The 27,023-nt window shown below is 35.6% G+C and overlaps 1 protein-coding gene across 4 annotated transcripts in view; it reads right to left on the bottom strand.

Moving 5' to 3' along the window:
- The window catches only part of RBM39 (RNA binding motif protein 39), a 30,236-nt gene extending 5,876 nt beyond the window's left edge, over positions 1 to 24,360 (bottom strand). For 2 of the 4 annotated variants that reach the window (XM_054573822.1, XM_054573824.1), the window contains exons 1-12: positions 24,037 to 24,360; positions 23,350 to 23,413; positions 21,547 to 21,596; positions 16,991 to 17,185; positions 14,512 to 14,577; positions 14,362 to 14,415; positions 11,698 to 11,815; positions 11,151 to 11,303; positions 7,950 to 8,087; positions 6,201 to 6,266; positions 4,213 to 4,417; positions 3,752 to 3,829 (exon numbers count right to left, since the gene is read on the bottom strand). In XM_054573822.1, coding sequence (XP_054429797.1) covers positions 3,752 to 3,829; positions 4,213 to 4,417; positions 6,201 to 6,266; positions 7,950 to 8,087; positions 11,151 to 11,303; positions 11,698 to 11,815; positions 14,362 to 14,415; positions 14,512 to 14,577; positions 16,991 to 17,185; positions 21,547 to 21,596; positions 23,350 to 23,400 — 1,174 coding nt within the window. In that variant the 5' untranslated portion in view covers positions 23,401 to 23,413; positions 24,037 to 24,360. The remainder of the gene's footprint in view (positions 1 to 3,751; positions 3,830 to 4,212; positions 4,418 to 6,200; positions 6,267 to 7,949; positions 8,088 to 11,150; positions 11,304 to 11,697; positions 11,816 to 14,361; positions 14,416 to 14,511; positions 14,578 to 16,990; positions 17,186 to 21,546; positions 21,597 to 23,349; positions 23,414 to 24,036) is intronic. The other 2 variants (XM_054573825.1, XM_054573826.1) reach the window with 1 other exon arrangement.
- Positions 24,361 to 27,023: the final 2,663 nt, after the last annotated feature.

Raw genomic sequence — 27,023 nt, 5'->3', positions numbered from 1 at the left:
CAATGAAGAGCCTCAACTAACAGGGTAAATGTCAGGAAAGCATTAATAAAAGAGGACTACTGTAGCAGGGTTTATTAAAATGAACTTATAGTAACACCTGGCAGCCAAACCTCCTTCCCCATTCCTCATTGGCAAGGCTTTGGGGCCTTCCTTCCTCCTATTCTAGGAAACTTACTTATGCCTCTCTATTGACTATATCACTAACAACCTATCTTCCACATCTCAAATGTATTCCACTACACTAACTCTGCACACGGGAGTAATGGGAAATGGGGAAAGGGAAGCACACCGGTCAGAAAATACATGAAAACCCTGATCTTGAGAATTCAATTCCAAGTACTTGGGATATTCAACTATTTATCATTCTGTCAATGGAAATAAGCATTTTAAACTTTCAAAAGTTTAAAAAAAAAAACCCCAAAAACAGTAATCCCTGCAATAAATAGTACGTATCAAACAACCGTACACTTTCACTAATCTACCAATTCAGTAGTAGGAATATCACCAGTGGAATACCATTCTAACTAACTGAATATATTACTTTTTAAAACTCCTTTAAAGCTTAAAAAGTCCAGCCCAGAAGGTGGATTTTATTTGGGTCTGGTTTCATGGCCTAGCCTGGAAATTTGATGAGGCAAAAATGAAATCTGATTGGGTTTACCATAGTCTATGAAATACAAGAAATTTTAAACATCTAGTCAGTATTAAAAATAAAGAGAATGGGGATTTCTACCAATATATTTCCTCATATAATCATGAACACTTCATCATTAAAAGACAGGTTAAGAGAAAACTGATAGGATGTGAAAACAGCAGCAAGTCTGAATAGTAAAACAAAATGTCAGTGTTGAAAAGCTATCTTGAAGTTCAAAAGTTACCAAAATATACAATATGGAAATTGTTTATATTCAGTACCCAATTTTTGTTATTGTGATTCAACTGCAACACTTTACCACCATTTGGATTTCTTGTTGAGTACATGAAAATGATCATAAAACATGGGCAAAATTGAAAAGAGATGTGGCAGCCCAAGTTATATTGGGAAATAAGTATACCTGGGTGTTAGGTGCTCAAAATTGGCATCTCAAGGAGTTGAAGAAATATAACTGATGTATACTGAAGGAACTTGAAGATATGATCATAGGAACACTGTCAATAAACTTTAAAATATAACAATGTCTTTTTTTTCCTAAAACGGGAAAAAATGTATAGATATGAGAAATCCATGCTACTTTTAAGTGTATATAAATTCCTATCAAAATTTCAAAAATAAAGGTGACTTTTTATATGCCCTTCTGATCCCAAGATTATGGCCAGAGAGATATCAACGTCACCAAGAAGAATAACTTAGAGGGTGGCAAAAACTTGTTTTAAAGTGTTTTTAAGTCTGACCAAGAACACTGACCCTTACAAACAAGTAAGAAGATATGAACATTTAAAATCACGTCCTCTTTTCAGAAAAAAATTTTCCAATGATTTTTCAAGTTATTTGTGACAAGTTAGAAAATAAAGCATGGGATTCACAAAGGTAAGGACCCTACATCAGAAAGGAGCTGTTAAACTTCCAGAAGAAAAGCATGTGGAATATAGTCCTGACTAGGTAACTCAAGTTGGATAAGGCGTTGTGCCAAAACACCTGGGTTTGACAGTCAGGGCACAAACAAGAATCAACCAATGAAATAAGTGGAACAACAAAGAGATGTCTTTATCTCTCCCCCTTCCTCTCTCTAAATTCAATTTTTTTTTTAAAAGCATGCAGATATAGTTATGACCCATACTTGGTTTAAAACAACTTTAAAAGGCTCACAGGGTAAAGGTCCCCAAACACCTTTTAACCCATAACACCTTAACACTCAGCTATTTCATTTCAACAAGGGATGTGTAAGGTTTTAATAATGACTATTTGGAGAAAAACCAGATTAAATAGTTACCTATAAATTGAGTTGATTAACTCAGTAGTAATAAAAACAATTTATCAAGTTTAAGGAAAAGAGAATCAAACTTTAAATCAGATTAATAAACACTTAAAAGGGGGAATATAACAAATACGGAAGTAACTAAATGGCTATTTTCCACAACCCACATGGATGTTTAGAATTTAAGGTGATCAAAATCAGCCAGCCTTAATATATGCTACACAGGGAGTATGGCAAGGGAGGTATAGTCATATGCATGATGGAAGAAGTAACTAAAGGTGTTTAACAATGTCTGTAATTGAAAAATCTTCTATTAGGTGAAGATATTGTTTATGAAGAAGACGACCAAACTAACATTTGACAGAGCACCCAGGATATAACCTAAGGTTATTTAGTAATCAACCATGTCACTGCATCAAAGCCCCGAAGGCAGGGAACAAATCTCATTCTCTAGCTTTTAGTGAATTACTTAGAATACAGTAAACAATCATACATTTTCTAAATTATTGAAAGAATGACCTGAACAATGGGAAGCAATAAAAAAATAGTTCTGAGGTTAAATAATTTTCGAACCATAGACTAGGGATTATTACTGAGGTGATGGGTTTCCTTTAGTATCTTCAATTACAAGAAATGACATCTATGACTACTTTTTCACTATAAAACTGAATTCCTAACATTTATTTTAAAAGACAAAATAAATCAATACAGTAATAGTTGTGATTTTTCTTCTCATACACCTGGCATGGTTTTGTCAGAAATTTTAGAGAACTACCTATTAGATTTCAAAATAAATCATTCAATTTGACAGAAAGCACAGAAAAAACTAAAGGCAGGTTTTCTAAAGGTATGCTTATAAACTTTTGGCTGTCCATTAAAAAGGAAGCAGTGAAAAGCACCCCCCTCCAAATAACGAAGAACAATATAAAAGCAGAAATGATCCCCTCCATTAATGAATGAGATTTTAATTTAAAAGGAAATCATGAAATAACCACATGAACCTTTCTGTATAGGTTCAATACCATCCTACTTTGTATATCTTTTTCAAATCATTTTTCAGTTACAATTGAAATCCAGTATTATACTAGTTTCTGGTGTAAATATCTCCTATCTTTAGGTATTGTAAGTCTTTGTAGATAAAATTGAAGGACCAATAGATAATAGAAATGGCCACACTTTCTGGGGGCAAGTACTTCCTGTCATACAGTGTTCACAATATAATGGTTGTTATATGTACTTTTAAAAAGCAAGACATCAACATTTCAAAATGATGTTATCATAGTTTGTTTATGTAGGCTATTATCAAGGTTTATAAAGACATATTTGCATAACTAAGCCATGTTTCATAAACCAAACCCCTTGTTACATAACTGTAATAAACTGCCAGTGCTCTCCTCCCTTCCTGCCCTCTCCAGTAACTTCATTCCCTAGCTTAACATCTTGAAATATGTACTATTTAGAAAAGCACTTTACTGCACTTTTGATCGTGCAATCACTTTAATAAAGCCTGATTTAAAAGCCCCTGGTAGTCTTCTGAACTTTAATATTGCCAATATAAACCTCTGGTCTTTAATAAGTGTATTTTAAAGGTATGGCTTACAGCAATTTCAACTAAAATTGGTGTGCAGGGTTCAGCTGCAATACTCTGACAGTTTATATTAGTAGATAATTCTGTCCTGTGTCTCCACTTTCTTACATGAACATTTGAAATTTATAGGCTGTAAGTACTTGATGAATTGAATTCTCAGTAAGTCCTTTTAAATGCAAAAATTTGGCAAATTTTCGAATTAGGTGAAAAAACAATGACTTCAAATTAGAAAAGATTCAATTCCTACCTGCCACAGCACCAAATGCCAAAGAGCCACTCATTTGTAGAGCCTGCTGTGCTGCTGGTGGGATCTGCAAACCTGTACCTGTAAAAGAATAGATCTTAAAGTACTTAGTATATTGACACCAAAAACAACCCAGTTTTCTGAGTGCTTACTACCAGTCACTTGCCTAAAAAACATTATAAGCAGCATGTAGTCTAAGAGCTACAATTAAATTTATTCTGAAGTATAAGGATAACATTTTTATAGAAAACAAAAGGAATTACATAACATAGGTTGGGGTACTGAAAAACGCACTACCATGGAGTAGATAAAGCAAGGAAGTTCATCTATGAAATTACATACATGTGCTACCCAAAGATAACGTCAATTCCAAAATAAATCACTTTCCATTTATTAGTGTGCATGATCACCTTTCTCATTATCACACTTGTAATAAATCATTCATAACACTAAGAAAAACTTACCCTCTGCAAGTCTTGCCATTAACTGAAGACGACCAGTTGTTCCCAAATCAATTCCAGTCCTTTCCAGTTCATCACTGTCCAAAAATGAGCTAGCACTGGAAGCATCAGTACGTTCAGTAACATGACCAACTTTCATTGGCCTTCCAGCTAGCTCAAACCCATTAAGTTGTTCCAAAGCCTTCTTGGCACATTCTGAATCAGAAAACTGTAATTGAGAGGGGGTACAAAGGTCCAGTAGGATCAGTTTACATATATAACCAAGGTAAAAAATAAATAAATAAATAAATAAATGCACACATGTTAAGTCTAGTCTATTCAATGATAATAACTGGGTAAGTGATAAACTAGAAATTTGAATCTATAATACAACATGATCAAACCATACTGTCGACCATCTGATTTAAAATGACAAGGCACTCTCCCTCTAGGGAGCATGCCTCTGCCTTTCCTCTCCCCCTCCTCCCTGAGGCTCATTACCTGTACCCCTCTTTCTCCGAAGCTTCAAGGGCCTCTTCTCTTATATCTGTAACTTGCTTCCTGAGCCCATTCCTGCTACACTCTCCTACCTATGTGATTTTCTAAATAAACTTTCTTACAGTTTGGAAAAAAATAAAGTATTAAAATGAAGAGATACTAACCAAAGTTATGACAACTATCTTTACAAATAAAGAACCTCAGTAACAAAACAAGTTATTTTTAACTCAAAGTGCTTCTTGCCCTGACTGGTGTGGCTCAGTGGGTTCGGCATCATCTCAAAGACCCAAAGGTGACAGGTTTGCTTCCTGGTCAGGGCACATGCGTGGGTTACCAGCCAAGTCCCTGGTTGGGGGCATGCCAGTGGCAGCCAAATTTTCCTTTGTACATCCTTGTTTCCCTCTTCCTCCCTCCCTGCCTACCCTCTCTAAAAATAGATACAATCAATCTTAAATACATACATACATAAAATCTTTTAAAATCCCTTCTTAATCTGCTGGGACCAACTTAAATAATGCTTTTATCCTCATAAAAGTGAACTACTCAAAAAATTCAAGTTCATTCAAATGTTATTTTTAACACAAAATTGTGGTTCATCTTTTCTTGTTAATGAAATCATTAAAGTTCTTAATTCCAGGATGCTAACATAGCAAAACTCTAATCCACTCCTTCTGGTTTACATTAAATGGGAGAAAGGAACATATTCCTATGAATTGTATAGTTTTATCTTTCATCATGTTTATCGTTTAAAATAATTTTTCTGTTGAAAAGTAAACAATTACTGGTAATGTTTACACAGACAGCACCATGTAAATTTATACAATCTAGATTTGCATACAGATCACTGAATCACAGTAAGTAGTTAATAGAAGTTACATTTAAAATCCTCCCTTTTTAAAAAACCCACATCCCTTTCTATTGGGGGAGGGAAAATAACCACACTTATGTTATTGCAAGCAAAATAAAACGGTGAGTTGACTGTTTCACAACTAAGTTTTCTCCTTTCAACTAGCATATATTAAATAAATAAAATCGCTATGAGCAATGAAAAAGGCTCTGTGTTATTACAGGTTTAAATTTTATGGAAATTTGAACGTAAGACAATTATAATTTATTGATTAAAACAGACCTATTTGTATTTTAAAGTAAAAATGTCTCCAGGATCTTCCCAGGTGGTAAGATCATATATTCGAAAAACTGCTACCATGTTAATTGGATTAAATCATGAAGTTAACAGATAAGAGAGTTTACTTTTTAAAAAAACACCTCCATTTACCATTGGTTAAGCTGCCACCTACCACCATAATTGGGTACTGGGTTGCAACAGTTAGCCAGAAACATAAGGCATTCCTCATTGTTGTGGTAAGGTGGATAAGAAATGGCTATTAATGAATGGCAAGCTACTTTAAAACACTTAAAAATATCAACCATGCCTCCTTCCCCACTACAGGTACCTAATGAAGTTTACGCTATGCCGCTTAAATCAAAATTAAGTTATGATGTTAATTGTTTACCGTTATAAATCCATATCCTTTGGATCGACCTGTTTCACTATCCATCATGAGCTGGATACTTTCAATCTAAAAATAAAAACATAATTATTACATAAAAATTGAGGGGACAAGTTTTTTTCTTTGAAACATGACTGAATTATCTCCCTCTCGCCCCGCAACAAATAATTGAAAATATAACACAGCCCATATAGCCACAAAAAAATCTGAAGGCCTAAAAATTTCCCAAACAAGAAGTCATACACTGAGGAATCCACAAAAAAACACCACCACCAACAATCTTAGTCTTTTGACTAAATATCAAATGATAAAAAACAAACAACAAATCTTGCCCTTGCTGTTGTGGTTCAGTGGACTGAGTTCTGGCCCGCAAACCGGAGTCATGGGTTCAAATCCCAGTCAGGTCACATACGTGGGTTGCAGGCCAGACCCTCAGTAGGGGGCGCATGAGAGGCAACCACACATTGATGAGATCTCTCCCCCCTTTCTCCCTCCTATCCCCTCTCTAAAAATAAATAAAATCTTTAAAATAAAAAAGTTAAAAAAAAGACAAAAACCTAAAGTCCTTTGTAAAACACAACTAGAAGTTAGAAATGAAATCATCATCTTATAGTTTCCATTCCGTTATACTAAAATCACCAAAAATAATTCTCAATATCAGACATGATCAATTGCATAAAGTTGATAATAGCACAATTCTGTGAATTTAAAAGGCAACTGTTCACTTCAAAAGAGCAAGGTGTATGGTGTGTGGATTTTATCACAATACCCTGAAAAGCTATCCATACACAGAAAACACGAAAAATTAAGATACAGCATTCATTTTGTATGTTTGTCAAAATGTATTCACTTTGTAATAATTGATGAACCCATACAATTATGACTTGTATATCGTTATTTAGTGTACATTTCCAGTAGGTAAAGCACTCACAATCTCAAAACCATAATGTTAACCATTATTGACACTTAAAAACAGTTTAACAGAAGCATTCAGTGGAGTAGTAAAAGAAAGCAATAAAAAATATATCCAAGAACAATGAACATTAGTAGTGGATAAGATTCACCAGGAAACCGCGAGTTTTATTCATGGCCACAAAATGAGTCTTTTAAATTAGTGCACAGCCTGCTATTAACATTTATTTAAAAATGTTTATTCTAAGCCCTCATTGTTGTGGCTCAGTGGGGCTGAGCATCATCCTACAAACCAAAAGGTGGCTGGCAGCCTATGCTGGGTTGTGGGCCAAATCCCAAATTGGGGGTGTGCAAGAGGCAGGAAATCTTTCTCCTTCCCTTCCGCTCTAATAAATATAAATAAAATTTCCATTTAAAAATGAGAATCAACTGAACATGAACCGTCTAATTATTAATTTAGTAGAGAAGCTTCTCTATATACACTTAAATTTTCAGTAAGAAACAAATCATCCAAAGAAACAAACCAAGAAAAAATAAAAATCTCTTGCTCCAAATGCATTTTTTATTATTCATGTTTTTTCAAAAATGATTCGTTCTAGTACTATGCTTTTCATTGTAGCTGAAAAATAACACATTAAGATCTCTAACTTCAAATTCTATCTTCTTTCAGAGACTCCTTCTTAATCGAAGTTGTCACAGAAACCTTACAGAATCACCTCCCCCCATCTTAATGGTAATTTTATAGAAACATAAAGCAGATATATAAAAATTATAATACGGTTATACATGGATCAAGAACCGATTGAAAAAAACCAATCCATTCAAGAAATCAGGACTTACCCTTCCAAAAGGCTCAAAGATCCCCCGAAGCATATCTTCAGTTATGTTAAAGTGTAATGAGCCCACATAAAGCCTCATAGGTCCAGCACTTCCCTTTTGTAGATTGTTTGCCATTGCTGCAGCTCTGTTTTTTTCTGCCTACAAATCAGGTGAGTCAAAATGCACATTACCCAACACTAATACAAATTAATGAAACAGTAAATCACACACACAACTCAGGTTTGCTTAATAACTGATATCAAAATTAGTTTCAAAATTGCACTAGCCAGATAGCTCAGTTGGTTTGAGCATCATCCTGATATGTCAAGGCTGCAAGTTTCATTTCCGATCAGGGCTCATACCAGAAATCAACAATGAACAAATGCATAAATAAGCAGAACAACAAATCAATGTTTCTCTCTCTAAAAAAATCAGTAAATTAAAAAACAAAATAATGCTAAGTATAATAGTCACACACAAAAGGACAAATATTCTATTAATTCCTACACATGAACTGTGTTTAATGGCATTGAATCATACACTGAAATAGTTAAAATGCCAAATTTTTTGCCCTGGCTGTTATGGCTCAATGGATTGAGTGCTGCACGGCAAACCCAAAAGGTTGCTGGTCCAATTCCTTCCAGGTCAGGGAACCTGCCTGAGTTGCAGGCCAGGTCCCTGGTTGGGGGTGTGCCAAGACAGCCGATGGATATTTCTCTCGTTTCTTACACATCGCTATTTCCCTCCTTCTCTCTCCCTTCCCCTTTCTAAAAATAAATCTTAAAAATAAAAGAAGTCAAAATTTAAAATACTGATGCATCCTCATACCAGGCATGCTAATGTGGAAAATTGTTACTTGCAAGTGTTAAATACACTCACTATTCATTCAAATAAATACACCCTCAATGTAATTTTTACTCAAAGTATAGTATACTAGCAGACTGTCATAAAGGGGTTTGTGTCCAGCCCTGGCCAGATAGCTCAGTTGGTCAGAATGAAGTCCCAATATGCCAAAATTGCAGGTCTGATCTCCAGTCAGAACACATACACTAAGTAACCAATGAGTAAAACAATAAATCAATGTTTATCTCTAAAATCAAAATAAATTAAAAAAGAGGGCTTATGTCAATATAAATAAAATCAAAGCACTGTACTTATCAAAACCAAAAAGTTCTCAATTTACATCTTAACACAAACTTCTTTTACAAAACTGCATACCTTGAGTAGTACAGGTCAATAGCAGCAAGTTAAAAGTTAAATAAATTCAAAACCTCATTTAATTTGACGCTTCTCAGCCCTGGTGTCAAGCCAATCTACATACAATTAGGTGTGTCATCCTCCATCACAGGAAGTGAATGACTAATTATTTTTCTATTATTTACTTGTAATCAAGTGATAAACACAGAATATTAAGTACCCTGAAAATATTAAATAGGGTGTCACCACCTTTTAAAGGTAATAGAACTAGAAGTAACTTGATTATGGCCACATAAACTTCTAAGCAATGAAACTAGAATTTCAAGTCAGATATTGTTAAAGAGCTTATACATAACTATTTTTTTTAATAAATGGTCAAGCTTGTTTCTGACCCTTGATATTTGGCTAATCCTTTATTTTTGAGATTTTATTTACTTTTAGAGGGAAGGAAACAGAGGGTGAGAAACATCAATGTGAGACAGAAATATTGATCAGCTGCCTCTCATAGGTGCCCTGACCAGAGAACTGAATCAGCGACCTTTCACTTTGTAGGATATTGCCCAACAGAACCACACTGGCCAGAGCTGCAACACTTATTATGTAAGTCTGATGAAGTAACCAGATTAATTAGGAATTCTGGAATATTTATTTCAGTGGTTTGAAAAGCAACCAATATGAACTATTCAGAACTGATGATGAATCCTAACATGTACTTTCATATATATACTCAGTAGATGGAGACATCTGATTTTTTTATATCTAAATGAAATATTGATGCCAATTCTGTAGATAATCAGCAAAGTGGAATTATATCGCAATTTGCATTATCTTATTTAAAAGACTTTATTTATTTTTAGAGAGAGAAGTGAGGGAGAGAAGAGGAAGAACATCAATGTGTTTGCCTCCCATGCCCCCGACTCGGGAACCTGGCACACAACCCAGGCACATGCCCTGACTGGGAATCAAACTGGTGACCCTTTGTCTCGCAGGCCAGCGCTCAATCCACTGAACCACACCAGCCATGGCACAACTGCATTTACTTAGAAAATATTCTCAAATTAGTTTATAAAACATCTGATTTTCAAGGGATACTAGAACTGATAACTGTTCAAACTGTTTTTTAAAACTGATTTTTAGAGAGGGCAGGGAGAGGGGAAACAGACAGAAATATCAACCTGTTATCCCACCTCTTTATATATTCATTGGTTGGTTCTTGTACATGCCCTGACGAGGGATGGAACCTGCAACCTTGGTGTATTGGGACAATGCTCTAACCCACTAAGCTATATGGTCAGGGCCAAACTCCTCTTGGCGTTATATAAATATAAAATCTTCTGAAAATATTAAGTTTTCACAGGTCAAAAATCAGTGCACTTTCCTGGGAGCATGCCTGTGCCTTTCCCTTCCTCTTCCCCCAAAGGCATGCATCTCTCCTAAACTCTAAGGGACCCCACAAGACTTAAAACCAGGGGAGCAATGGGCAGCAGCAGCAGCTCATCTCAGGCTACCACCTGAATCTGTCTCTAAGGCTCCCTTTTCTGACTAATCAGTAAGCCAAAGCAGACCCATATAGGCTCGTTTCTTTCCTGTAACATTTCCAGATAGCCAAAGCAGTCTTCCCTAGGCTTTCTCCTGTTGCTTCTTCAATCCTAAGCCCTTCCTTATTTCCTACCCCCAGCTTTAATCAATGTACTCTAAATAAATAAATAAAATAAGTCACTCAATTTCAAAGAATGGAAGGGGAAAATATGTTCTTAAATGCTTCATTTCCAACAGATTAGATTATCACAAATCAATTAAAATTCTAGACAAAGTTCTCAAGTCTTTTCACAAAATAGGTAATTACAACTTGTCAAAATGCAACAGGATGGGATTGAAAAAACATTAAAAAAAGAAATGTCCTGAGAATGTATGACCTAAGGTATAAGTGGTGATTATATAAAGGACACAGCACTATAACACAACACTGCAAACAGCAGGATTCCATTACTATCAATGATCAAATTGTTAAAAAAGAAAAATTACCTGTGATGCCTGTACTATGATTGGCACTCCTAAAACACGTTGGCCAGTTAATCCTATCGCTAGAGGCACTGAGCTAACATCAACAAACTCCACATAAGCAATTCCTTTGGAACGTCTTGAATTTCTGTCAGAAATCATCCTCACATCTCGAACCTATAAAAACAACACACACACACACGCACATGCTTAACACAAGGTTGTTTGTATAATTATCCTATATAATCCATTATAGGTAATTTCAAAAAGAAACAGGAGGAACTATATTGATGCAGCAAAGAAGCCATCATAGAAAGTTTTAAGTGAGTAAATTTGTAGGTTAAATTCTATCTTTTGAAGAATAACGTGGTAATATTTACCAGCTCCAACACTTATTAACTTCCAAGTTAGGCAAAATAGGACTGTTACCAAATATAAATTCCGTAATTAAATTCTACTAAATCACAAGATTTGGTGTTCAGATATCTTCTCATTTTATGTGCCGTAGCTACAATTCTTAAAATGTTGGCATTTTCCATTTATTTGACATCCCTAAATGGGCTAAGATTACCTTTCCTACTGTAGAGAAAAACTCTTCCAAATCCCTTGGCCGAATTCTTGCTGCCAGCTGCATGCAAAAAACAGTCCTTGCATCTCTCTCCTCAGGAGTTAAATTATCAATAGGTTCCCTAAGAGGAATAAGAAATATAGAATTTTATAATTTATTCTTTTTAACGTACGTTTTCAGTAAACAGAATAAACTTTACCAAAACTAGTTGGTCAGTATTCCCAAACCATATTTCTATAAAATGACAATAAAGAAATTCAGTGTGACTCAATTCCTTCAAGATGACAGTTTACTAAATGTTTCTTTTAACATGGTATTACAACAGCAATTTTCTCAACCAGTGTGCCACAAGAATTTTTATTTTTTAATATTCCCCCAAGAACTTTTTAAAATTGCTTTAGAGAGAGAGAGAAATACCAATTTTTTTCCTCATCCACAAGCCCCAACTGGGGACTGAACACATACATAACCTAGATTATGTATCCTAACTGGGAACCCAATCTGTGACCTTTTGGTTACAGGACAATGCCCCAACTAACTGAGCCACACCAGTCAGGGCAAAAATTTTTTGCATATTTAAAATGCAAAAAATTTTGAAACAAATATGACTTGTCTTTTTAGTCAGGGGCACTGACCTCTTTTCCCTTAGATTGTCAAATAAAAAAAACGACAATAGTCAACATAATTAATAGCCACCTGGCATGAATGCAATTTTTTGTCAGGTTGGCAAAAAATGTATTTTTTGGCCACAGAATTTTAGTGATTACTTTGTGTGTGACACGAGATGAAAAAGGTTGAAAATTGCTGTATTATGACTAAAGTCTACTGATTTCTCCATTTTACAAATGTTTTTTTCTCCAGGATAATATAGGGTCAATCAAAGCCTGATAGTATACTATTAGGAAGAGGATATAACCCCCAACTAGCCATGAATCAGACTGGTCCTAAGATAGTAGAAGGATAATTTCCCACAACAAACCATAAAAATCATGGGGAACGGGGGTGATGGGTGGAGGAGGGCAAAAGGGGGGAAAATTGAGACAACTGTAATAGAATAAACATGATTTAAAAATAATAAATGATAAAAATGAAAAAAACCCATAAAAATCATAAACAGAAATTAAGCTCGAGAATCACATGAGATAACCTGAAAATTAAAAGCCCAAATAACAAAAACATTTTGATTCTAAGAATTTTATCTAATAAATTGAAATAGATTGTTGTTTATTAATTTGGAACTGTTTCACTAAGACTGCAAATCAGTATCCAAAGAAATGTTTGATGGATATAGACTGCAGAAACAGTAACTATAAAAATATCAGAAATAAAAAGCAGCAATTTATCTAGACCAGTATAAACAGTGGGATTCAATTTATTAATTATTACAAATAGCCTTACACTTCTAAATTTATACAAGGAACTAAAGTGCCCAAATAAAGAAGTACTAGAGCACAATAGAGAAAATATAATTTTATAAATTTCAAGGAAAATAAAAGTATTAACACTACTATTATAAAATACCACTATAGGTTAAGATTCTAAGTGAATAAATACATCATGATCATGACATAAACAGAAACATGCTGTTATCCATGTTTTGAACATTCTCAGGAATACTCCTGAAATATTCCATACAAAATTCTGATAAATCCCCCCTTGAGAAATCAGCAACTGATTTAAAACACATTACAGTAAAACTCTGGTACAAAGCTGAACTCCATCTAAACAAAGAGAACTAAAAGTGGATTTTCTGATAGAAAACTAAGTATTAAAATGTAAAAGCCTTGCCCTGGCTGGCACTGCTTAGTGGATTGAGCGCAAGGCCTGTGAACCAAAGGGTCACTGATTCAATTCCCAATCGGGGCATATGCCTGTGGTTGTGAGCCAGGTCCCCAGTAGAGGGCATGCAAGAGGCAACCACAGATGGATGTTTCTCTCCCATCTCTAAAAATAAATAACATCTTTTAAAAAAAAAGAAAGAAAGAAAGTAAACCTCACTATCTTTTACAAAGAGATCTTTTAAAATTACTAAGGTTTTTACCAAATCCTGGGATAATTAGAATACAGCAAATAACAGGGTAAACGCAAAGTTAGAAGGTGCCTTTTAAGGGAAGCCAGAACATCTGTAAAGAAAGATGCTACCATTTAACAAAAAGTTGGTTGACCAAAATGGTAAACTGAAAAGATAAAACTTACGTTTATTTGAAAGGAAAATAATTCATAGAAACATTTAAGAATTAAAGACTACTACTTAAAAACCAATCAACTTGATTAAGAGTTTGGAAATAAAATACTTCTTGGGAAAGAACTGATAAAACTTATGATTGTTATAACTACTCTCACTGAGGCCATTTCAGTAAATGTATTAATTCCAAAAGTCAGTGAGTGAAGTCTATTTGAAGATTTCTATAGCTACCATTAAAAAAATTTAGTCAATATGAAAAGGAAATAACATTAGATGTAGTGTCTGCACATTAAAATAGTAATTACTGCTTAACTTAGTTACGTGAAATTAAGTTAGAAATACATTAACAGTAATAGACTACAAAAGGAAGTAAATTCAATATGGCTCAATTTACTTATGCCATTAAATTTAGCAGTAGCATAAACTGCTGAAGCTTTATAAAAGTGAAAAGCTTTAAAGAAAGAGAGAGTGACAACAGCTACCTCACAGGGCTCTTGTCTTTTCTGAATGGGCTTTTGCTTCGGGAGCGGCGTCTGCTGCAAAGTTAAAAAGTATCAGAAGTTACCCAAACAAGTACACCACATTAGTTCCTTGAAAAACAATTTAAACAATTCAGAAGTATGTTTAAAAACCTTAATTTGATGCTATGAGGCAACCCAATCTTTCCTCGGATGGCACTGTTAAATTTTGGTCCGGAGCTAAAAAGGAAACACAAAATTACACTAGTTACAGGTTTAGGGTCTTGCTAAGATCACGTTCATGTGCTCTCCAGCAAGTTTAACATTGTTTAGGCTGCTTTTTCCACCTCAATTATGAAGAGGAAATAGACTTTTTCTTTTAACTCTATCCCAGGCAAACTGCTCTTACAGTTATCCATCCTGGACCACTGAGAGGTGCCAAAACCAAAGGTTACAGCCTCAAAATTTTTAAAATTCTGAAAATGCTTGCTCTTATTTTTAGTCTATTGCTTTTTTAAAATTACACATTTATGAATAAATTCCTGAGGTTAAAAAAATACGCAGAGGTTAAAATAAATCATCCTAAATTTCTCTCACATCAGGAATAACTATAGTTAACAGTTTGGGGTGCATCTCTGCACATCCTCTTTCAGGAACATACATGTTTACATATTAAGTACATATACAATATTCATGTTTTCCTGAGGGACTTTTTTTTTTAAATAAGGAGACTAAGTCTTTACATAATCATGAAAACTCCAAATTTCCATTTAATAGCAAGTCTCAGGAACTGCATAAAAAGCACATTTAGCAAATCATACTTCATTTCTTTGAGGCAAAATATTCCATTGTAAAGATGAAGTGCACTGATTCTTCAAAATTCTTTTTTGAGGACATGACATATTAAAGGAATGTTCTCAAAAAAAAAAAAGATCAAAAAGGAAAGTATTATAAGGGGAAAAAATTACAAAATAAAAAAAACCTTAACAGCAACTACTAAAACTAGTCAGTTTTATTCCATATTGTAAATAACTAACAAGGCTCAGTAGTATTTGGGCCTTTTATTTTGAAAGACCAAACTAAAGAGACGTATGTCCCGTAGTGCTCATCCTGTTATTCTTTCCCAAAAGGGTAGTAAAATGAAGCAACTAGTGGTCTGTGATCCACCATTTGGATTCATTTTCATGAACTCTACCATGTACTTAACATCCAAGCAGTTTCAAATAAATTATTTTGTATTAAATGGGTCCTTTGTAGTTTAAAGTAAGGATAATTAAAAATATACATTTAGTGGGTAAAGTTCAAGTAAGAATGTATAAATACTTTCTTTCCCCATTATTTAAGTTCCAGTTTTTGCCTCCATAGTTTAAAAATTACCTGAAACCAAATGTAAAAACTAAATCATTTTTAAATCAGACCAGAATCACAGGCTGACTTCAAGTATTCATCACCGAAACAGTATTGAGAATTTATTACGGTAATCCTTTTTCCTATTTATTTCATTCTGATTTTTAAAATTGCAGTAAACTTTGATTAATTGGACAAAACACAAAGTATTTTCTAATAGAGCATTTGGAATTAAAAGAACGTTATGGCCCCTTTAAGCTCTTAATGAAATAAACAGCTAGGAGGAACTTAGAAAACAAAGAGTTCAAATCTTTTCCATTTTAAAGATTTAAGAACCAGAATCAGAACTCCAAGTCTTATGGCCTCAAGTACCAAAACATTTCATGAACAGCAGTACGGTGGGCTCTTTATTTACATTCTTTTCTCACTGTTCATTAATAGTTTTTCTGTTAATCATTATCTTTCTTAAAAGTTGAGAAAACTGAAGCTCAAAGTTAACTTGCCCAAGTGACAGAGTCAAGGCTCTGATTTAGTTGTTTATCTTTGAATTCCACTTTCAACCATTCAAATTTTAAAGTTAGAAATGTTCATTTTAAGATATCCCATAGTTTACAACCATGTTTATTAAAGAGAAAAGCACTAAAGACTGCCATATTCAATCGTTGCTTAAAAGTTGCAGGTAGGCTCTTACCAGTTATTAACACAGCTGAGTTTTTAAAATGCCTGTAATGAAATTTTATTTGCAACTTAACCACACCCAACTTTCCATAGTGCTTTAACCTTCAAGCACATATAGTGCATTATTTTAAAAACTTTTAAATACAATGTGTAACGAGCCCCCAAAATTATGATTATCCAGGAGCAGACGCCAAATCACAAAGGGTCTGTCTGTCATTTCAGCTGAAAACAGCCACACAGACAAGTTTGTTGTTAACTAATTACATACTTGACTCTTAAATAAACTTACATTCAGTAATTCACCAACCTTTTAGCTTTCAAGTATTTGGCACTACATTTACTTTTTTTTAAAGCACTCTAGTGCTTTAGTCTAGTTTGGACTGGCATACAGTAAAAAATATTTTTGTAAGTAGTACAAAATAATCCGTATGCCTAGAGTAAAACAAAAGTTACGTATTTGTCCAGTTTTTCACTTTACTAGTCTTTTCAATGCCAATATTCTTATTTAATACTTTTTAAACTAACCATATTGAAAAGTAAAATTTCACAGTTCAAATCACTCAGATTAAAACGCTATCTGGACACCCAACAAATGACTCAAACTATAATTGTAATTATAGTTACATACTAAGGACTTCTGTAGCGGCCTCTGAATCTGCGATCTCGACTTCTTGAGCGACTCCGTCTCCTTTCCTTGCTTCTACTTCGCTTCCTTTCACGGCTTTTGCTCTTTTTCCTCTCTCTATCTCTGCTTCGTTTCCGTTCCTTACTTTTGCTTCTTTTTCGTTCATGACTACGACTTCTGCTCTTGCTTTTTTTCCTCCTAAGGGGGGGAAGAAAAACCCCACTATTATCTTGCCGGTTTAACAATCTGTCAAAATATACTTCCTTTTATGGTCAGAATTTTAAAAATCTTTTTCTGTAAATGTATTTTGCCATTTTTACTACCATATAATGATACATAATGATATTTATGAAAAAAATAACTCCTTGGTAAGGTAGACAATACCCAACCTTTGCTTCTACTACTGAAAATCAGCAGTCAGTTGACAAAGAATCATTTGAGAGGGCAGGGACTATAATGATCTCCTGAGAGTCAGCTACAGTTCTAAAAAGGAAAGGACTTAAATAAAGTTTGACTATCTTATAACTGGCCAACAAGTATTACTGTAATCCACAGGATACAGTAATAAATCAATGTTATAATAGAATGTTAACATTTAAGTAGTGTTGAACCATACATAAAAATTTTCATTAAATACACTAATTTCCCACAAGCCAATCTTGATCCAATTTATACATTTTATCCTTCTAGATTTCATGAGCAAAATTACAAGATAGTAAATCTAATTCAGTAAAATGCATTCTGACATTCAGACATTATTGTAACCACTTCAGATATTTTGTTATTAGTTATGAGTAAATGGGGAAAATGGAGTATGCCACTGTTATGTCTGTTTATACAAGCACGTGGGGTGCAATCAAAAACAATCAACATCTATATAAATATTTGCAAAATTTCAAACTCTGAAAGGTAAAAAAAAGTCAGTTATATCTTTGTTCATTTCTGTATTCTCCACAACAAACCACCCACTCATTCCATAGTTAAATCTTACAATCTATACCTCTGTGCTATCACCCAAATTTTAGAGGTGCCTTCAGATATTTCAATATAAATTGAAAGACATTTCAAAATAAACTTATTCCACTAAAATGTCAATTTATAGTGGCTAGAAGATTAAACATTGACAACTCTACCACCATTTGGAAATTTCATTTTACTGTTTAGTCCTTATCAAAGTAAAGTTAGCACAAGAGCAACTGAAGTCTGCCTCAGAGAACCTGTAAGCAGGCCATCTTAGAGTGCATTGAAAATAGAAAATGAAGACACCCACCTTCTGGAATCTTGAAACCCACACTCCAATCACAAGGAGATGTAGAGCTTTCCAAGGAGGCAGAAACTTTGTCTAAAATTTCAAGATAATCCACCTGACTGTCAGAAATGTATATGCTAGGTAGCACATGACAGAAAATTAGGCTACACTCATTATTTGTATGTCATAAAAGCATGCCCAGAAGGGCAACAGATAACATTCCAACTTTGTTACCTGAAAAACCTGACACTCTCTTAAAGAATTCTATGCAATAGCTATAATCGAAAATCCTAAACATAATTAGGGGACAAAGTATAAAGTAACTCCATCTCCCACAAATAAGACAAAGTTTGGTTCTGCTTATAGATGGCCTATTGCAGAGAGGCAGCCAACCTCCCTATTTACCTCTTTTTAGGCCCAAGACTTATTTCAACAAAGGAAAAATTGAAGAGCTAACTTCATCTTAAGGTCTTCCTAGGATTTTTTATAAATGAGTCCCCACCCACATCTGAAGGCAACCCCAGACAGGTAAAAAGACAGCAACATACTCTAACATTCAGAATGTACAATCCTCTGCATAAAAACCCAAACAAAAATTTAAGGGTACAAGAAATCAGTCTAACAGCTTCAAAGAACATTTATTAGGTTAACTAAAAAAGGGTTTATAAATCCATACTAATAGTCAAATCCTGTTACAACTTAAAAGGGACTTTCCAAAGTCTTTAGTGGCAGTGGAATTTTGTACTGAACATCATTGAAGTAAATGGTCCACTGGGCTGGGCCTTTGGACTTTTTGGTTATATGGCCTCTGCTGTAAAGGTGTTTTGCTATAACTGGATTTGACCTCTTCCATGTAAGAAGATCTAAATTTTAAATGCAAAGTACTCTGGAAAATAAGAAAAAAATAGAAAAGTCATTTATTCCAAAATTTATAGATAATCCACACCACAGTAGCCAATATATTTCAACTGTGTCATTTTATTTTTATCCTTTTTGAGTAATTCCTTTAACTAAATGAATGCTGGTTTAGACTCTGCAAAACTGGTCACACTAACAAATAACATTCCCACGAAGGCAAGCTCTAGTACTTTAAAAAGCATACTTTGATGTCTTGCCAAACTCAGGGGTATATAGTTCTTTTCAATAGGCTAATTGATAACCAATTTGTGTTAAGAGTAAACTTAGCTCCTTTTACTACTAGAATACAATTGAGTGTTATGTACTAAGAATCAGAATTACTATTTTTTTTTAAAGAAGTATTTACTGGTCCCTCTCAATTTTCATAATGTACATTTCCTTACTACCTTAAAATTATATCCAACACTCAATGGCTGTTAAAACAATGAAGTTTTAAAATGAAAAATGCAACATGGCACCTTCCTTTGGTTGACTTACACTGAAAACTAAAGCACGGAACTTTTTCTTTTAATATTCTATCCCTAAACACAAAGTTTTCCTCCTAGATAACCTTGAAATTAATTTGAAAGATCAATTCCCTTCAGAAAAATTAGTAGAAGTTCCTGATTGAACAAGGGAGGCATTTATTTAATCAGCTATACAAAATTGAGAATGAGAAGTCTGAAAGAGAATTAATTCGTACATTTAAAAAGACACTAGATGGTACTGGGAGTGTTCTGTAAAGTTCTTCCCTTAGTCAAAAATCCCACTCAAAGAAAATTGTCCCCTGTATTCAGTCTCATAAGACTCTTTACATTAGATAAAGGCCACTAAGCATCTATCATTGAGTCCTTATAAAAGCTTAGTAGCCTTAATGATCTTAGAGGCAGGAATAAAACAAGTATTGTAAAACTGGAAATGTTAGCAGGAAGGAGTGATGTCTAAAAATGATACAGGGGTCTGAGCCCCACAGCGCATGGCCTCATCCTTTTGGCACTTACAGTGAGAGCTTTCCCTCACCCGCTATTTGTGCCAACTAGAATACATTATCTTTTACTTTATATGAATACTCCCTAAGATTTCTTTAGATTACAAAATTGTCAATTAGAACCATTAATTAGGAAACAGTTACTTTGGTAAAGGTCTAAAACCAGATATATTAAACTACACAATGACTGGTTGATTGTCTCACATGTAACAATTTAAGACTAAACCCAACCTAATACCTATAACCTGTTGTGATTAGTGAAACTATGAAAGACTCCCACCAAAAGGGAGGGGAAAAAAAAAAAAAGGTAGGATACTTTATATCATTACTACATTATTTTAGGAAAATTATAATAAAATGTTGTAGTGAAGCCTAGGTAATCCCATTTGACAATTTTTTCCATCTTTTTATGAAATTATATCAACATACTTAACAAAGTTGTCGTGAGGATGTTGAGGTAGTGTATTACAAAGCACTTAAGAGCTCTTAGGAGGAAAAGAGCCCCCCACCAAAAACCAAACCCAAGTAAGTGGCTATTCACCATCATCTTTCATTATGTATTAAAGGGTTATGACCATGACAAAATGTTTTAATATACCATCACAAATATAAATAAAACATTTAAAGCTTTTACCATGTTATTAAGAATCACTAATTTTAGAGCTGAAAGGAAACACCAAGAGCAGCATCCAACCTTATAAAATAGATGTATTTTACACTACTACTTAGAATTTTGTATACTATATTCTGTACTAGTCTGTAGCACTGAGTTATACTTTTTTGAATTATTACTCATTTAACTCTATTAACATCTCATTCAACTTTTAAATAGTGAGACTGTATTCTCACTATTAAATCTAGCAGAGTTTTAGAAGCTTCACACCAAAGATATATAAGAGGAATGTAAGAAATACTTAAATATGCTGTAACATTATGACAAAAAGGGCCTTTAAGCAGCAAGAAGCTTGACTAATTCATAGCTCTGACTCCTTCAGGAATTTAGAACAAACAATACTTTCCTTGGCCTGATTATTTTATTACCTTTTCTTCTTCCTAACACATCTTCAATGGATATGCTAGTTTAATTGATAACATCATTACACATTAAGCCAAAGTTAATAAGCTGAAGACAAAGGCAAGCTGTCATACAACATTCGTCCAGATTGTCCTGGCTGGACTTAGAGAGGGGGAAGGTGTCCAAAAGGTCCCTGGCACCATATCCTGAAATCTAGGGAAGGAGTCCATAGTTTTATATCCTCAAACAGTTTCTTGTCCCAAAAGGTAAAGAACCAGTTTTCTTAAAGAGGCAAAGAAAAGCTTCCAAAGAGAACCTTAGTTTGAAGTTTTAGCTGCAGGAACACAACTTTAGTAAGATCCCAAAGATACTAAGTCCCCCCCCACCCCAGCTCCCTTCTTAAAACTTACTTTTTGCTACGTTCTTCATGGCCATTAGCACTGCTCAACTTGTTCTCATCCTAAGCAAGGTTGATAGAAGAACATCATGAGGACGAAGTGGTAACATTTCAAGTTGTCAAAGGGTAAAGGGAACAGGAATAAGAAAATACAAAACAATTTTAAAACTAATTACTTATTCATAGTTTAACATGGAAGGCTATAAAAAAATTTAGATGGGTATGTGTTTAACCACTTTGTTGCTTAAAATTAAGTCATCAAGATACAAAAATAAAAATGCATATTAACATGTTAAATTTTACTTTCTTATATAGTTAAATATTAAGTTATCCAGATTTACAGTGGTTAAATAGAATTTCTTTAAAACATGAATAAAGTCCTGTTTTGAGTTTTATTCCATGTGCTACGGTCCCTTTGGTCAGTACCATGGCTCTATTTCTGCCTAAGCCCCAAGTGGCCATGCTAGCAGCCAGCCACTATCGATTTCCTGTGACCGATGCCATTCCTGAGATCTTCGCCCATTTCCGTTGGAGGGTTGGGACTGTAAGAGCTTGATGCCACCTCTGTCACACATCTCGCCCTGAAGCAAACAGGGATTCACACTGCTTTAGTAATGTTGACTCTCAAGAACCCAAGAAAGTCAATTAATAATCCACCAGTCCAGCCTAAACATTTCCTACTTCCATACCTGTTTACATGGAATTACATCCATGTTAAACTAAGACACAAGAATCTTAAAACATTAAAACAGAAAGCTCAAGAGTCTTAAGCATTACAAAACTAGGTACACTAAAGCTATAAAAGAATTCATCCAAATTGGTACCACATGGTCGTGCTATACACTCCAAAACAAATGTATTATTTTTTAAAGGTTTAGTGCAATGTTTATTTTAAAGCCTGATCACATCAGTTACAGGAGAATAACTGCTAACTTACAAAGCTTATAGTTTGTGACACCAGTGATAACGCATGCACACTGCTATTTTCACCACCAACTGGTGAAAGAATGAAAAGACACTTTACTCTCACTGTGATACTGAAATGGGTCAAAGACTATTATTATTAGCCAAATTCCTTTGTAGTTTTTAGTGTGAAATATGGCAGGGACTAATTAAAAATAAGACAATATGGAGAACAGTAAAACAGTCATCAAGTGACTCTAAGTTGTGATACTGCCTCTTTTGCTTTATAATTTTTTTTTTCTATTCAGGGATCCAAGAATTTTAGTGGTTTTTAACTGAGCAGATCATCACCTGCCTGTTTTAGTATTTTACTGTCACCAGTCTTTTACATATATATGTAGAGAAAAAAATTTTAAATCTCACCCATTTCTTCTTGTAAGACATTAAAGATTTGCTTGCCACAGACTGGTTATACTTTGTTATTCTTGGACCCCTGCTATTTTCCCAAACCACTACATTCACCTTTTTGCTATACCAAACTGGAGCTGGTAATTCTTAGTTGAGTCATTTTACCTAGGGGACCACGGTACAGCGATAAGTCACTCAATTACTACCTTATGATTGACAGTTCACACTGGAATCAAAGGTGAATTCATGGGAGTAGAGGTGAGATATCGTTAGGCAAGTCTACAAAGAGAGATAGATGGGCATTTATTCATCACGCTGAAGTGAAACTACTGCACAATATTATTACATCAATAGCATATATTTACTTTTGCAAGTTATACGTAATGCATCTCTGATAAGATAAATCAAGAGGGCTCCGGGGAGGTTAGTTTACATTTCAGCAGTAGTTTCGTGAATAATGCTAAATCAAGAAATATATAAACCTCACCAACATTTTTTTTCTCACCTTCTTGTAAGGAGCCTCAAGCATTGCTTCAATATCAATATCGTCTGCCATTTTCTCTAAACTCCTATGAAAACAATAAGGTAATTCCTATGAGTAAATATTTTTCAATTATGCTCGATTTCTTACCCAAATCCTCCAAAACTTAAAAAAAACATTTTCAAAAGCCCAAGCTTGACTTAAGTAGTACGACACACTTTACCAGGTTTGATAATTAAATCTGAAATGCCTCCAAGGCAGAGCACATGAAATTAGATTAAATGTTCGACATTTTAAAGCCTTCAATTAACTCCAAAAACAGAACCCGGGAGCCTCGAGCGAGCGCGCCTCTTTCCGCGCAAAACCCGCTCTGCCATTTTAGAAGCAGGGGAAACTCCCTCGGTAGGGACGGGTTGTGTGCCATGGCAGCGTTCGGCTGGCGCCATGTTGGGAGGTCGCGGCCCGCCCAGGCCTCGAAGGGACAGGTCGCCATCTGCCCGAGGCCTCTCTGAGGTTCGTGACACCCAAGAACCCTAAAACCTACCCCACAGGGTAATAAGGGCGCGATCACCAAAATGGGGCCGATTTCTAGAATACCTGCCCTTCCCCCATCCCACCGCTAAAAACCACCTAGGGAGTGTCCCTCGACCCAGAAAAGAACCAAACCCCCTAAAGTCTCTTCAAATACAAGGGTCCACAAGAACTCCTTACCTGTGCGGGCTTCCGGGCCCCTGTGGTGCTCGTATTCGTAAAGAAGGGAGCTGCTGCAGCTGCCGCCGCTGCTGCTGTTGCTACAGTTAAGCCTCTAGGCCCGGGCCGCGGTACCGCCCAGCCCGAATTTCAGGCTCCAAGGGCGGATAGGCCCGAGCGAATCTAAAAGAAACAATGGGATTAGAGAAGCCCGCTCGGGAGTGCAAGACGGCGGCTTTGGCAGCTCAGGATCCAACTCTGCGACAGCTTCCGCAGCCTCCCTGAAATGGCGGCCGCTGCTTCCCCGTACTCACATTCACTAACACACATATACACACACACACAAACACACGGGGCCTCACAGAGCCCGCAGCACGGGCTCTCGCGAGAAACTGCCTCTAGTTCCAGACTGGAGTAGGCTAAATATCGCGAGACCTAAGAATGGGCCCAGCAACCATGGCCCAATCTCGCGCAATGATTGCGCCACAGATATTCCCATCCCCCTTTCAAAGAGGCACTTTGACTCCTCCCTCTGGATTGGCGCTCACATCTCGCGAGACCGCGCAAGTTGCGAGACCAAAGGCAGTTGGTACACTTCCTGTCAATCCTTTAGGAAACTCATTGCTGAGTGGAACTCGGTTGTCGCCACCTCCTCGTGGCACCTCCCTACAGCTATCTGAAGGTTTCATCCTCAGAGTTAAGCGCCCCCACCTTCCCCGGGGCCTCCCACCCAGATGCTTGTCAAGGTCGCCATAAGGCAACCTAGTCCATATGGCGGTAGAATAAAACGAAAACGGTCATACGTAGGTTACGCGCCAATGGTGAAGACGAAGTAGAAAGCACATAAGAGAGAATGCAAGAAGAAACAGTACAGAGATAGAGAGTTAAGGGTTGTAGAATAAAAATTGTATGTCCCCGGCCTATTAGAGCCAGTGGACTAGGTTCTGCCTCTGCTGTCCAGCTTCAGAATCCCCTTGGAAGTAATGGAGAGAGACAAAGAGGTGAAAAAAACAGCTTCCCTGGGCAGTGGATCCGCTTTGCAACCCCGGAATTTATATTCTGGCCTTGTGTCTGGGCTGCTGTTGTTTCTTCAAAGATGTCCCTTCATACTCCAGGGTCTTGGCTCCTCGCCCCTGCAGTCTCCCAGATGCCTGGCAGTTCACCACTTGTTCTTTGGACAATAGTGCAGGGGGAAAGGGACCAGAGAGGTCACTGAGTAGAAAGCTTTTTCCTCCAAGAGAAAAATGTTTAAAAAAAATTAGAAGTCTACTTACTTAATGATTGAGGGAAAAGATTTGAAACGACATACCTTGGTTCCTATAACTGCTCCAAAACTGTGTGACCTTGGACAAGTAAATTAACCTCTTAGAGCCCTATCCTCCATGTTCGCCTATGAAGAAGAGGGTAATATAATTACCGAGCTAAGCTTCTTGACACTGACATATGCATATAATGTTCACTACTGAACACTCCATAAAGGAATGAATGTATGAATGCCTAGTAGTATAGTGAGAATTAAATAAGATAATGCCTGTAGCATGCCTGGAAACTATTTAATTTTCAAAAAAGTTAACTTGTTATTACTAAACAAATTATTTAGAGGAAATGTAGGTGTAAAGAGGCTTTCTGTTTTGGGTTAACTTTACAGACAGTGTTTTTCTTAGGTGGTTAATAGATTTTGCATAGTTAGTAGTGTTCTCTTCTTTTCCTGAAAGTTCAAATCCTCTATTTATTTTTTAAGTGTTGAAAATCATCAAAGAAAACAGAATTGAAGCATAATATGTCAGCAAAAGCAAGCTAGCCTTTGCCTTCTCTTTTTCCCCTTTAATTCCAGTATTGTGACTTGTTCTTTTTTTTAATCCTCACCAAGGACTCGATGTGAGAAACATCGATCAGTTGCCTCTTATACATACCCCGACTGAGACCAAACCTGTGACCTAGGTATGTGCCCTGACTAGGAATCAAACCCACAATTTTTCGGTTTATGGAGTGACGCTCCAAGCAACTGAGCCACACCAGCCAGGTGTGTGACTTGTAACTGTGCAAATGTCAGAGCATAAAGATGGTACTTTCTTAGTATTTTGTTTGGGAACATGACAGCACAGAACTGTATCTTAACCTCTAGACTTCTAGTTTGAGAAGAGGAAGGGTTTGTGTTCAAGGACCAGCAGAGTGAACGTGACAATTTTGCACACAATCAAGAAACACCAGCTGGAAAATTCAGCTTTTAAAACAAAAGTATGTTTTTATAATTCAAAAGGTTAAAACATAATATGTTTTTCATTCACTTTCCAAAACTTCTCTCGGCCTAACTAGCTCATGGACTTCCTGGGTAAATTAATTCCCCTTTCATCATTTTGTTCTCAGTCATTTGCAGCAAAAGATCATTGAATTAATTCATCACCACTATCAAGAATATTAATCTAAGGGGTGTTGAGGCAGGGTGGAGGTAAGCAAAGGGAGAAAAAGTGCAGACAATTAATTGTAATAGCATAAACAATAAAAAAGAAAAAAAATATTATTCTGTCTTACAATTTATAGAGAGGAGGCCACAGCATAAATGAGAGCCTGAAATAGAGGAAGTAATAGATATTATACATAGAAAATTTGACTGAAAATTATATGTATATTGCCAGTGAGGTTTTTATGTTTGTGTATAGCTTTTATGAAAAGAAAATATTATTTTATTTTACCCTCACCTGAGGACATACTTACTGATTTTAGAGAGGGGGAAGGGATGGGAGAGAGAGGGAGAGAGAGGGAAAGTACTCACTTACAAAAACATTGTCGTAAGAGAGAAACATCGATAGGTTGCCTCTCATATTCACCCTGACAAGGCACTGAACCTGCAACCCAGGCATTTGCCCTAACCAGGAATCAAACCTACAATCTTTTGGTTTACAGGACGATGCCTCAACCAACTGAGTCACCACCACCCAGGGCAAGAAAATGCTGTTTTTGATAGTTGCATTTTAATTTAATGTTCTATTTTAAAAGTATGTATTTTA

This window comes from Pteronotus mesoamericanus, unplaced genomic scaffold, assembly GCF_021234165.1.
Source record: "Pteronotus mesoamericanus isolate MK-2021 breed Mesoamerican mustached bat unplaced genomic scaffold, CSHL_Meso_final contig_25, whole genome shotgun sequence".
Classification (NCBI taxonomy): Eukaryota; Metazoa; Chordata; class Mammalia; order Chiroptera; family Mormoopidae; genus Pteronotus; species Pteronotus mesoamericanus.
The sequence above is the reverse complement of the archived record's forward strand: the minus strand, read 5'-3'. Positions and strand labels throughout refer to the sequence as shown.